Source organism: Physeter macrocephalus, chromosome 8 (genome assembly GCF_002837175.3).
Source record: "Physeter macrocephalus isolate SW-GA chromosome 8, ASM283717v5, whole genome shotgun sequence".
Lineage (NCBI taxonomy): Eukaryota > Metazoa > Chordata > Mammalia > Artiodactyla > Physeteridae > Physeter > Physeter macrocephalus.
In genome coordinates this window covers 135,958,471-135,971,686 of record NC_041221.1, presented here as the reverse complement: position 1 = coordinate 135,971,686, position 13,216 = coordinate 135,958,471, and the positions used below count along the sequence as shown (strand labels likewise).

The 13,216-nt window shown below is 44.4% G+C and overlaps 1 protein-coding gene across 5 annotated transcripts in view; it reads left to right on the top strand.

Moving 5' to 3' along the window:
- Positions 1 to 11,078: 11,078 nt before the first annotated feature.
- Positions 11,079 to 13,216, top strand: part of NRG2 (neuregulin 2) — a 178,180-nt gene continuing 176,042 nt past the window's right edge. For all 5 annotated transcript variants that reach the window (XM_024123287.2, XM_024123286.2, XM_024123278.2 and 2 more), the window contains exon 1: positions 11,079 to 11,742. In XM_024123287.2, coding sequence (XP_023979055.1) covers positions 11,079 to 11,742 — 664 coding nt within the window. The remainder of the gene's footprint in view (positions 11,743 to 13,216) is intronic.

Here is a 13,216-nt window from a genome sequence, read left to right as displayed (position 1 = left end):
AATAAATAAAATAAAATTCAAAAAAAAAGAATCCTCCTGCCGATGCAGGGGACACGGGTTCAAGCCCTGGTCCGGGAAGATCCCATGTGCCACAGAGCAACTAAGCCTGTGCACCGCAACTACTGAGCCTGCAAGCCACGACTACTGAGCACACGTGCCACAACTACTGAAGCCCACACGCCTAGAGCCCGTGCTCCACAACAAGAGATGCCACCGCAGTGAGAAGCCCGTGCACCGCAACGAAGAGTAGCCCCTGCTCGCTGCACCTAGAGAAAGCCCGCATGCAGCAACGAAGACCCAATGCAGCCAAAATACATGAATTAATTAATTAACTAAAAAAACCCCACAACCTTGTGATTAATAAACTGGTTCCCAGGTAACTTGATCCAGAGAAAGGGGTACCCTGGAGGGTAGTAGACACCAATAATCCAGACCCTGAAAAAAGTATAGTCTTCACTTAACATTAATCATGAAAAGAAAAAGAATGCAGTTCCCCACCTTTCCCCTTCCACAAGCACACTATGTTTTTCGTTTGTTTGGTTTTTTTTTTGCTATGGCTTCAGCCCTGTAGTAAAATGAAGATTCCTGTTACCCAGATCTATAAACAAGTCTGTATCTCTACTCGGATATGGTATCCATATTCTATCATCCTTCCTATTATAATAGAAAAATCATTTTTTTTCTGTCCAAGAGCAGCCCCTCTCCTTGTGCTATTATGCTCATCCTCTTTTGTCTTCTGAAGGGCTTCCCTCTTCAATTATCCCCTTTTTTTCCCCACAGCTATTTCTTCCTTCTTATTGGAACATTCTCATTAGCTTACAAGCATGCTCTAGCATCTCCTGGTTTGGTAAAAACCCTCCCTCAACTCTACATCCTCTTCCAACTAGTGCTTCACTTCTCTGATTTTCTGAACAGCAGAACTTTTTGAAAAACTTGTTTATACTGGCTGTCACCACTTCCTTACCTTTCATTGACTCCATTCTGGCTTCCTTCCAGGAAACCCATCACTCCACTGAAACAGCTTCAGTCAAGGTCATCAGTGACCTCCATGTTGTTGAATTCAATTGCTCTTTCTCATCTTACTCAGCCTCTTATAAACATTGGACACAGTTAACCAGTCTCTTTTAAAAAATACTTTCTTCTCTTGACTTCCATGGCACCATTCTCTCAGTCTCCTCTCCTGACTACTCCTCCTCCTCTGTTCAACCTCTAAATGTTGAGTTGTCCCAGGGCTAAGTCCTAAACTTGCACTATGCACACGTGGCTATTGAGTAATTGAAATGTGGCTAGTGTGAAATGAGACATGCTGTAGGCATAAAATACTCTCTAAGTTTAAAAGACTTGGCATGGGGACTTCCGTGGTGGCACAGTGGTTAAGAATCCGCCTGCCAATGCAGGGAACATGGGTTTGAGCCCTGGTCCAGGAAGAGTCCACATGCCGTGAAGCAACTAAGCCCGTGTGCCACAACTACTGAGCTTGTGCGCTAGAGCCTGCGAGGCACAACTACTGAAGCCCGTGTGCCTAGAGCCCATGCTCTGGAACAAGAGAAGCCAACGCAATGAGGAGCCTGCGGACCGCAACAAAGAATAGCCCCTGCTCACTGCAGCTAGAGAAAGCCCGCGTGCAGCAACGAAGACCCAGCACAGCCAAAAATAAGTTAAATAATTAATTAATTTATTTATTTATAAAGGACTTGGCATGAAAATATATGTAAAGTACCTCATTAATAATTTTTATATGAATACATGTTGAAATAATATTTTAGGTATACTGGACTATTAAAATTAATTTCATCTGTTTCTTTTTATTTTTTTACTGTGGCTACTAGAAAACTCAAAATTACATATGTGGCTCACATATATCGTATTGGGCTGTGCTCTTCTATATCCTCTTCCCTATCAACTTTCTCTTTTCATCATCTTATCTAGTGCCATAGCTTTAAATGCCATCTATATGTTGACTCCCAGATTTAAACCTCTAACTCTGACCTCTCATTTGAAGTCCAGACTTACATATCAGCTGGTAATTTAATTTCCATTTGAATGTCTAAAGGTATCTCGGTATCAATATGTCAAAAATGGAATTTTCTCTTTTCTCCAGCCCTATTATGTCCCCTGCTAATTTCCCATCTCAATCAATGGTGCCATTATCTGTCCAGTTGTTCAAACCAAAAATTGAGTCATCTTTGATCACTCTATTTTCCTTACCCATTTCATCCAATCTTCCAAGTCTTGTTGGTTCCACCTTCAAATATATTTTGAATTCCATCCATTTTTCTTCATCTCCACTGCTACTACCCCAGTGTAAGCCACTGTCACCTCCCAGACCACTGTAACAGCTTCCTAACTGCTCTCTTTGCTTCCACTCTTTTCCCAATACAGTCTCTGCTCTATATCTCAGAATGATCTCTTTTAAATATAAACCAGATCATGACAGACCTCTACTTAAGCTGTTCATGACTTCTCATTGTACTTAGAATAAAATCCATACCTACCATAGCTTGCAAGGCCCAGCATAAGTCTGAGCCCTACTTATCTCCCTAACCTCATTCCATGGCACTCTTTCCCCTTATAATGACCTCCAACTTAATTGGCCTTCCTTCCACACTTTGAATCATGTCAAGTTTGCTGTTGCCTCAGGCCCTTCCTATGGTATTCTTTTCTCTGCCTCAAATGCTCTGCTCCCAGAGTTTTGCAGGGCTGATGCCTCTCCAACCTTCAGATCTCAGCTCAAATGTAGCCTACTTAGAAAGGCCATACTTGCAAGTGGTATTCTGTCCCAGTCGTTTTCAATCTAATCATATCACACACTCTCTCTTTCTTCCTTCTTCTTTTCTTTCTCTTACAGAAATGTTTTATGTATTTGTTTCCTTTTTAGTGTCTGTCTCCCTTGAAGAGTATAAGCTCTTCAAGAGCAGGGACCTCGTGTGTCTTATTTGCGCCTGCATTCTCAGCATCTGGTATGAAGTTTGGTCCAGAGTAGACACTAAAAATAGTTTTGAGTGATACATTGCAAAATTAATGTTAATCAAATGGAGTTTTGAAAAGAATGAATAAAACTATTTGGGAAATAAATAAATTCACTTTGGGATGAATAATATAAAATGTCTTAGAAACTAAGGTGTAACTTAAGGAGCTATGCATTGGGCCTTAGCAGATATTAATCCCTTAGTGTGATTGAGTTTGTCATGTTCAGCAAATATTGAGGACCTAGCATTTGCAGAGCATACTCTCTCTGCCCTCAGAATTGGGAGAGCTTAGAGAAGAGTGGGACACTGAGCCTGAGAGGCAAAAGGGAGGGATGACATTAAAGAAGAAAAGTGGGGAGTGGGGGTAGGGGAGAGACCCAGGGCAGGTGCTAGCTCAACAGATAATAGATCCTGACTCTAATATTGCTTAGATTTTAGTTCTAGCAGCAACCATGGCTATTATTTCTTTGCATCTAGGTCAGTATGCATAGTAGGTGTTCCATAAATGCTTTTTGGTAGAATAAATAAATTTATGAATTTTAAAGAAAACTCAGGAAAAGTGAAGTCTTCAAATTTCTGACCTTGGATGATATTGGAAGTGTCTGGGAAGTAAATGAAAGAGAATGCACATGGACTGGAAATTATGAGGTAGAAACAATGTTGAATTGGACACTCAAAGGTACACTAGGCTGAGGATTTGGGAGTAAGGGACTAATTTCTTCTCCTCATCCTGCTTCACGCCCCCAGAGTTGAATCAACCTCAGAGTTCCTGTTGACCTCAGGAGAGGATTCCAAATACACAAATCAGGAAAACAGAGAGAGGAAAATCTTTGAATGTTAAACAGCAAAAACATTCAGCTTGAAAGACATCTAATTTTTTCTCAATGCAAATTAGACAGGCTATGATGCTTAAAAGAAAACGAATGCTGCTGCAAAGCACGAATGTATTTTCTGATCAAAATAACACAGGACAGATACATCTGTGTCCAGATTGTACTTCTGCTGTGGTCTATTTTAGGGAGCTTCTGGATTTGAATCTAAAACTGATATCTGGAAAAGAGATAATAATTTATGCTCACACAGCGCTTTTCATTCAAAGGTCTCAAAGCACTTTACAAAGAAATAAGTATTATTATCCCAGATGGAACAACTCAGACAGAGGGGCTGCTGCCCTCTTCAGCAAATTGGAGAGTGTAAGCCCTTGGACTCTTGATGCAGCCCTAGGCTATAAATTATTGAATCATGTCCTCTATTGATTGGGAGCTGGGACTACCAATGATGTGACTTTTAAAAATATACATATAAAGTAGAACATCAGACTCTATGCTTAAGAATTTTAGCATGTGTTCAAAAAATATGAAAATGGGTGGTTTTAAAACTGCTGAATTGGGGGTAAAGTATGTCTACTTAAAGTAAGAAAATGGTTATTCTAGTCAGACTAATACTAGTTAACATGTGCTAAGCATTATTCTAAGTGTGCTATATATATTCTTTTATTTAATACTCACAACAATTTTTTAATCGAAGTATAATCAACACATGACGTTATATTAGTTTCAGGTGTACAATATTATAATTTGGTATTTGTATACATTGGGAAATGATCACCACAATAAGTCTCGTTACCATCTGTCACCATACAAAGCTACAAAATTTTTTTTCTTGTGATGAGGACTGTTCAGATTTACTTTCTTAGCAACGTTCAAATTTGCAATATAATATTTTTGACTATAAGACTCGCGGCAATTTTAATGAGGTAAGAACTATTATCACTTTGCGCATTTACCATTGAGGAAACTGAGACCCGGAGAAGTTAAGTAACTAGGCCAAATGTCAGCTAAGTAATTGGCAGAGCTGAGACTTGGATGTAGGCAGCCTGAGTCCATTACCCATGCTGTTAGCCAGTTACTCCGTGCCAGGTACTGTGAAGCATTTTGCATGCGTTATGTCACTGAATCCTCACAAAACCTCTAGAGGTAGGTATATTATTATCCCGATTTTATTTGGGAAGGACAGTAAGGATTAGAAAGGTGAAGTGACTTGTCCAAGCGCCCATTCCAGTATGTGGGGAGCCAGGATTTTGCAACATAAACAAAAGAACACTAGGCAGGAAGTCAGGGTTTTAGTCATGTTTCTGCCACTAACTAGGCTGTGTGACCTTGAGCAAATCGAATAATCTCCATGGTCTCTACGTCTTCCTCTGTGACAGGAGGCCATCGGGCTACATTGATGCTGATTCTTTCCCAATGCTAATATCCTCAGAGTCTCAATATCTGTTTTCTATCTGGTCCCTTGTTTAAAAGTCCTTGGAGGAAAAGAAATTAACCACACAGAACCTGAGAGTGACTCTGGAAGCCAAATTTAGAAAACAGATCTCAAAAGGAGAAAAAAAGAAGTTTACAAAATATCTTTATTTAGAAAATGAGACTGTCCTGCAAAGTGTTTGGCTTGATTTGTGAGACCCAGTGACCACATAAAGACCATACACATCACCTGATGGACCAGTTCTCCTGGATGTAATAAGCCATGTAACCTGGTTCTGTGGCCATTTCTGGCCACTGAATCGGCTAAAGCTGGAAGAAGTCCATCCTCGTGTGGGAGGGATCTGGGAGAAGAAGCCAAGCTTTTCATGTGGGTGTTCTATCTTGAATTCAGTATGTCTATACCATTCTGTCTACTTCTGTTTTTGTTCTCAGTGATTATTATGTAGTGACACAGCCCACTGCTACCATGAACAAGTTTTTTCACAAGTATGTGGGGAGCCTGTATAGTGAACAGGTCTGCCTTCCATTTCTCTGTCTGGTTCTGTTCAAAAGTATTAGCTTGATCCACATGAAACGAAATCATTATCTTGAAGAGATATCTGTACTCCCATGTTCATTGCAGCATTATTCATAGTAGCCAAGTTACAGAAACAACAAGATCAATGGATGAATGGATAAATGTGGTACATATATAATGGACTATTATTCAGCCTGAAAAAAGAAGGAAATCCTGCCTTTTGTGACAACATGGACGAACACGGAGGGTATTATGCTAAGTGAAATAAGTCAGCCAGAGAAAGACAGATACTGCATAGTATCATTTATGTGTGAAATTAAAAAAAACAAAATAAAAACCAAAGTCATAGAAACAGAGAATAAAATGGTGGCTGCTGGGGACTGGGGAGTGGGGGAAGGGGGAGAGGTTGGTGAAAGGGTATATGTTTTCAGTTATAAAATGAATATGCTCTTAGGATATAATGTATAGCATGGTGACTGTAGTTGATAACTACTGTATAGTTGAAATTTGCTAAGAGAGTAGAACTTAAGTGTTCTCATAAACAAAGGGGGGTGGCAGAGTATAGAAGGTGGTAGATAATGTTAATGAGTTAATTGTAGGAATCCTTTCACAATGTATACATGTATCCAGTTATCATCTTGTACACTTTAAATATATGACAATTTCATCAATTATACATCAATAAAATAAAAATAAATAAAAGACAGAAAAAAAAAGAAAATCAAAAAACCCCCAAAATGTGAGCTTGAGTTTATGAGAAACCTTGGTCCTATCAGTAGCTCTGTGATCTTGCGAAAGTCAAATTCTCTGAGTCTCAGTTTTCCTCATCTTTTTGTAAAATGATGTTTATACCATTTGCTTGCCAGTGTTGTACATTTCAAATAGTCTGACATTGGTGGAAGTATTTTGGAGAGATTGGAGACCTCTCAGATGACAATGAAAGTGAGGCTGCAAGACACCTTCCCTCAGAGAGACACGGTGTTGTGCATAAAGCAAGCCTGAATGGGAATCCCAACACTGCCTGCCACTTGGGCAAGTTACTAAACCTCTATACGTCTCTTCAGTTTGTAAAATGCAAAGTTGTTGAGGCATGGAAATATAAACATGAAGCTCCTGACACACAAGAGGCCATTTAAATATGGTAGCTATTATTATTTTGACTATCAATTATTGAATTATACTGAAGAGTTAGCAGGTTCAGAATATCAAGCTTTATTTTCTGAGACTGTGTACCAATTCACTTTGATCCCTAAGGAAAAGCCAGAAGAGAATTGGGCTGTCTTCTCTACTAAATGGCTGGTGTTAATTCTGTAAAGCTTATCTTCATACACACCACACCTTGGGGAAATCTGGACAAGGACCTCTCTTTCTTTTAGACATCTCTGCCTAAGTCTCCACCCTCTGTGGCCGCACGAATTCTAGTGGACAATTGGAATCTCAGAACTTATCTTTGCATTCTAAAGAAGATAAAGTTATAGTGCAATAATTCCCAACCCCTTTTTTAGCACCAGAATCTCATTTTAAAGTTAAAAAAATTTCAAGGAATCCCATATAATAATAGTTCTACTTTAGGTCACTTCTGATTGAGAAAATACATGATAAAAAAAATCAGCATCAGTAAAAAATTAGAGGATCCTCTCTCAAACATTGTTGGGAATAGGTAGTATATGAACTTGATAAAAAAATTCACAAGGTACAAAAGGGAACACCATGAAAAGCATTCTTCTTGCACATTCCTCCCCCACCCAGTGCCCTTCCCCAGAGCCTACTATTGTTTCCCTTTCTGCTGTGTCCTTTCAAAGGTAATCTACTACGATCTACAAATATTTATGTATTTATCCTTCAAAAAAAGACAAAATGGTAGCATACCTTGCCACTCTTCTTCACCTTGTTGCACTCTTCTGCATACTTAACAATGTCTTGTTATACTTTAAAATGGATATGTGAAAAAAAGAAATGGAATATGTATTTTTATTTACCACACTGGCATCTAGTATTGAAAAATTGCATTGCATTTTTTTTTACATTTTTAAAAACTTTTTACTTTATATTGGAGTATGGTCGATTAACCATGTTGTGAGTTTCAAGTGCACAGCAAAGCAATTCAGCCATGCATATACACGTATCCATTCTCCCTCAAACCCCCCTCACATCCAGTCTGCCATATAACATTGAGCAGAGTTCCCTGTGCTATACAGTAGGTCCTTGTTGGTTATCCATTTTAAATTATGGCAGTGTGTACATGTCGATCCCTAACTCCCTGAATGCATTGTATTTTTAATATACAGAAAATCCTAGTGTGCAATAACTACATACCACATAGAGAGCCTCAGCTCTTAGATTAGGAACCACTGGTATAAGTAAAATATCAATAACATTCAACATTAATTTTGGCCCTTACTCTACACCAGGCATTGTTCTAAGCACTTTACACTTGTTATCTCACATAATCCACATCCTTCAAATCCTTCTAATCCCAGTTTAAATGTTATCTCCTCAGAGAAACCCTCCTTTATCCAAGTAGACCTACCCTCTCCCCTTTCCATTATTTCCTATCATTTCATCCTGTTTATTTCCTTCAGGACAGTTACCTATTCGTCCTATTTTACCTATTTGTTTACTGTTGTCTCCCGAATGGAGTAAGAGCTTTGGGAGCGGGGACAGTGTCAGTTTGGTTCACTGCAGTATATCCAGTGACCAGTCCCATGCCTCGGTGCTGGGCACAGAGGAGCCATTCCATCAGATGTTTATTGAATTAAGTACACAATGAGCAAAAAACAATTTTATGAGGTAGACCCTAGTATAATCTCTATTATACAAATGAGAAAGCTAAGCCCTAGAGAGGGAAATAGAGTCAAGTCAAAATTAGTAACTTACAAAATTGGTTTGAAACCCAGTACTGCTTGACTCTAGAGCACAAGCTCTTCACCACTACCCTGGTCTGAGAAACAGAAGACTGAGTATAATCTTGGCTATGTGTGATCTTGAGTAATTCCCTTTTCCTCCCTGGGATTGTTTCTTCCATTGAAAAATGCGAGGGTGGAGTTAGTAATCTTCCTTATAGCTATGATCAATAAAAATGGAAAAGGAGACACTGAAGGGGCCAACAAGATTGGCTTGATGCCTTTAAGAGAGCTGATTTCCATTCTTTAATTCCTACCCTCCTTCTTTCACTAAGGATTTGCTGATCCTTATTTTATGCCAGGCACTGTGTTGGTTGTTCCTTTGGTTAGGTATCTAAAGACTAATAGGACATAGTCCCTGCCATTAAGGTGCTTAGTCTGATGGGTCTAATGTAGACCCATTAATAGCTGCTTGAAGTACAGTATAGGTCTTTGCCATAACAGTAATATGTATGAGGCACATGGTAACACAGAAGAGGAAGGAATTAATTCCATCTTGTATGCATATGGTGGTGAGGATGGTGGTGCATATGTAGGGAGGGAGGGATGAGGTTTACTGCTTAGCTAGGCCTTGGGGATAGAATAGTTTTCCAGGTGGACAAGGCGGAGGTGAGGCTTCCTGGACACAAGAGACATCATGTGCAGAAGCACACCAAGAAACAGTATGATGTGCTGAGGACTGCTAGGGTAGGGGCTTGGCTCCCAGAGGATGAAGTTGGCTAAGTAGAGGGGCCCGTGAAGAGCCATGCAGAAGAGTTTGGACTTTACTCCTGAGAGCAGTGGCATGGCCAAATCATATTTATATTTTATTTTTAGAAAGATCACTCTGGCAGTGGTAGGACTGGAGGAGGGTGATGAGGTGAAAGGTGTGGAGACTAGTGAGAAGGCTTTGTGGTGGTCCAGGTGAGAGGTGAGGAGCACTTGTTGGACCTCGGGTATTCACGCAGAGTTGGAGAGGAACTAGATAAATCGGGGATTTTTTTAATAAAAAGAAGTGGCAAAGGACTTGGTGGTTGGTTGGATGAGGGAGAATAAAATGAGACTGAGGGACTTGCTGGATTGGGTGGCCAAGTATAAAACGGTTCCATTAATGATTATATGGAATTTGGAGTTGGGTGGGAGAAATAATGCTGTTGGCTTTGAATATATTACGTTTGGGGGGTCTTTTAGCCAGGAGAAAAGCTCTAGCTCCCTCCTTCCTTTCCAGAATAGCATTCCTAGCCAAAGTCAGACATCCTTGGGCCAGTTTCCTGCAGTCCCCAGTCAGGGATAAGATTCTCCAAGACCTCACTGGAATTCCTGAGCTCCATATCCTTCAGGGATATAAGCTGGGTCTTAAAAACTCCCTGTATCCTTATTGATAGAAGGAGAATGGATCCCTAACTCACTTTTTAAAATCAGATGCTGGCTTCAGTGGAGCAAACTCTCCTGCCTCTTTGCAAGCAGCACACTTTTAAAAAGAAACCATTTCCTGTGGGGCAGCTCTGGCCCTGACCGGCTCTGGCTCTCAGGTTGGCTCCCAAGAAGCCCCCACCTCCTTTAGGAAGAGGCTTTTTTAAAAGAAGATGAGGTTGTGTACCGTGTAACCTGGTCCCGCCTGGCTGCTGGAGAAAGCCCAGAGACCTGGGAACTGGACCCTCTCTCAACCACCACCCGGGGTTAGGTGTCCTCAACGCCGAAGCAAGACTCCATGTAGCCCCAATTCTCCCCCAAATGACGGGGCTGGGATCCTCCCCCACCTTAACTCGAATCTCCAGCGCTCACCTGGCGGTGGCAGGGCCAAGCACGTGGGCCCGATTAAGGGCTGGCCTCTAGGGTCCTCCCAGGAAAGGGGATATACAACCCCAGGAGGCAGGAGGTTGGCCAGTCACCCGGGCCGTGACAATCTCCTTGGCTCCTACAGCCGATGTCCAAAGGCAGGGCACAGCCTGTGTCCCACTCCCCCCTTCATAGGACGGTGCCAGAATCTGTTATCTCTACTCCGCCCTCTACTCACGCACTACCCCACTGTCGTGCCCATAAATCCCAAGAGCAAAGGGTAGCACGATTCCTCCCGCGTCCCTGCGGGCCCTGAAGCCGGGCACTAAAGCAGTGCAGTCCCAAGCTTCCCCTGCAGAAGCCGCGCTCCCCACTCGGTTCGGGGGTAGAGGGGGCGCGAGAGAGCAAGTGGGCGGACGTCCCATCCTCCGCATCCACCTCCAGGTCCTGGCGCGCAGGGTGGGAGCGCTGCGCGCCTCCGCGCTGCGCATCGCGGCCCGCTTGCCGCCTGCCCCCTGCCCTAGCCTGGGCCGCCTCCCCGGGCTGCGGGTGGAGGGCTACAAGGCGCTAACGTTACGCTGTTTCCGGTTTTCCAGCGGGCTCTGGTTTCCCCTCCCAAGGCGGCGGCGGCGGCGGAGCGGCGGAGCCCCCCAAATGGCCTGGCCAGATGCGGCAGGTTTGCTGCTCAGCGCTGCCGCCGCCGCCACTGGAGAAGGCTCGGTGCAGCAGCTACAGCGACAGCAGCAGCAGCGAGAGCAGCAGCAGCAGGAGCAGCAGCAGCGACAGCAACAGCGGCATCTCTCGTCCCGCTGCGCCCCCAGAGCCGCGGCCGTCGCAACAGCCGCAGCCCCGCAGCCCCGCAGCCCGGAGAGCCGCCGCCCGCTCGCGAGCCGCAGCCGCCGGCGGCATGAGGCGCGACCCGGCCCCCGGCTTCTCTATGCTGCTCTTCGGTGTGTCGCTCGCCTGCTACTCGCCTAGCCTCAGGTCGGTGCAGGACCAGGCGTACAAGGCACCCGTGGTGGTGGAGGGCAAGGTACAGGGGCTGGCCCCGGCCGGCGGCTCCAGCTCCAACAGCACCCGTGAGCCGCCCGCCTCGGGTCGGGTGGCACTGGTGAAGGTGCTGGACAAGTGGCCGCTCCGGAGCGGGGGACTGCAGCGCGAGCAGGTGATCAGCGTGGGCTCCTGTGCGCCGCTCGAAAGGAACCAGCGCTACATCTTTTTCCTGGAGCCCACGGAGCAGCCCTTAGTCTTTAAGACAGCCTTTGCCCCTCTTGACACCAACGGCAAAAACCTCAAGAAAGAGGTGGGCAAGATCCTGTGCACTGACTGCGGTGAGTCGCCCCCTCCCTCTGCTAGAGAAAGGGGGGAGGGGCGAAGCGATGGAGAATGGGGGTGGGGCGGGAGGTGCTGCAGGTGCCCAGGCCTGGCAGCGCCCCGGCCGGCCACTGGGGGGTGGGGCCGCCCCTGTGCAGGGCGTTTGGCATGGCGGGTGAGGGTGTTGGGCTGGGGAGAAGGAGGATCAGGCTCAAAGTGTGCCAGGGGTGGGGGCGGGGGGACGCGCTGGCCTGTGCCAGCAGGGATCTGCGGCTGATGTATGGCATGTGGGGCTGGAAAGCTGCCATCATAGCCCAGTAGCGGCAGGAAAAACGGAGAGGTCCTGGTGTTGCTGGCCCGAGGCTCAGTGAGTCAGGAGTGACCCTCGGAGGCCTTGTCCGCTCTGCTCCCACGGGCCTGCCTTGCCCAGGCTGGCAGGGTCTGCAGGAGCAGCTGGGCAGATTCCCAGGCTGTGAAGGCCTTCGCTTACAAGTTCTCCTAGGGAATCATGGCCCCCGCCCCCTCCTTCCTCTCCTGGGCTCCCGGCTCAGCTCATCCACGCCGCTGGCACAAGCAGAGTTGGGACTTTTTCTGCTACTGTTTTCTGTCCCCCATGTGGCTCAGGGATTTTTTTCTGCATCGTGATTGCCTGTCTTTGCTAAGCTGGTAGCACAGCCCTCTCTTAACCTCCACGACTAGTGAGCAGACACCTCTTTTGGCTGTTTCTGGGAGATCTTCCTAGGTCTGTTGATTGTGATGACAGCAAAATAGAGTAACTTCTGCTGAATGCAGTAAGTTCAGCTCTGACATCTCACCAGCAGGATGTGTTGACTGCATATCTCATCTTCATGATGTTGGGTGCTGAACAGGAATGCAGGTGATTAGAAACAAAACACTGAAATCTGTAGATCTGTGCAGCTGGGAATGGAGGTCTCCAATGTCAAAAGTCAAAGAAATGTCAGTTTAAGATCTTTTTTTTTCTTGTCCCTGAATCCAGTACTTAACTTCTCAGTAAGATATTTCGAACCAAATTGTCCCCAGACTGGAGTGTTTGATGTTAGCTTGTCTTGTGCTTATTCACATTGGGGTTTCATTTTATCCCCAAAGGCTGGATTTGGTGTTTGCAGTGTGACTCTGAGCTGTGTAATCACTGAATTGTGACAGATGTCCTGGTCTGTCATAGAAGTTGGTGTGTTTACTAATTTACCAACTGATTTTGGGTAGTATAAATAGGCTTTGAGTAGCAAAGAATGTGTAACAGCTTGTAGGAAGTTTTGCTGCCCTCATCTTTCTAGATCAATGCCTTTGACTTTTGGAAGCTTCCCTTCTACCCCACGTCCCCCGCCCCCTCCCCACCCTTGTCCTTCAGGAGACGAATTTTAGTTTAGTGGTGGGAGTATATCTAGGTATTATGTTAAACTGTGATCACTTTAATCAGAAGACTCTTGCAGTGTCTTAATAAGAAGAAAGAAACTTTGGTGTTAACAGCAG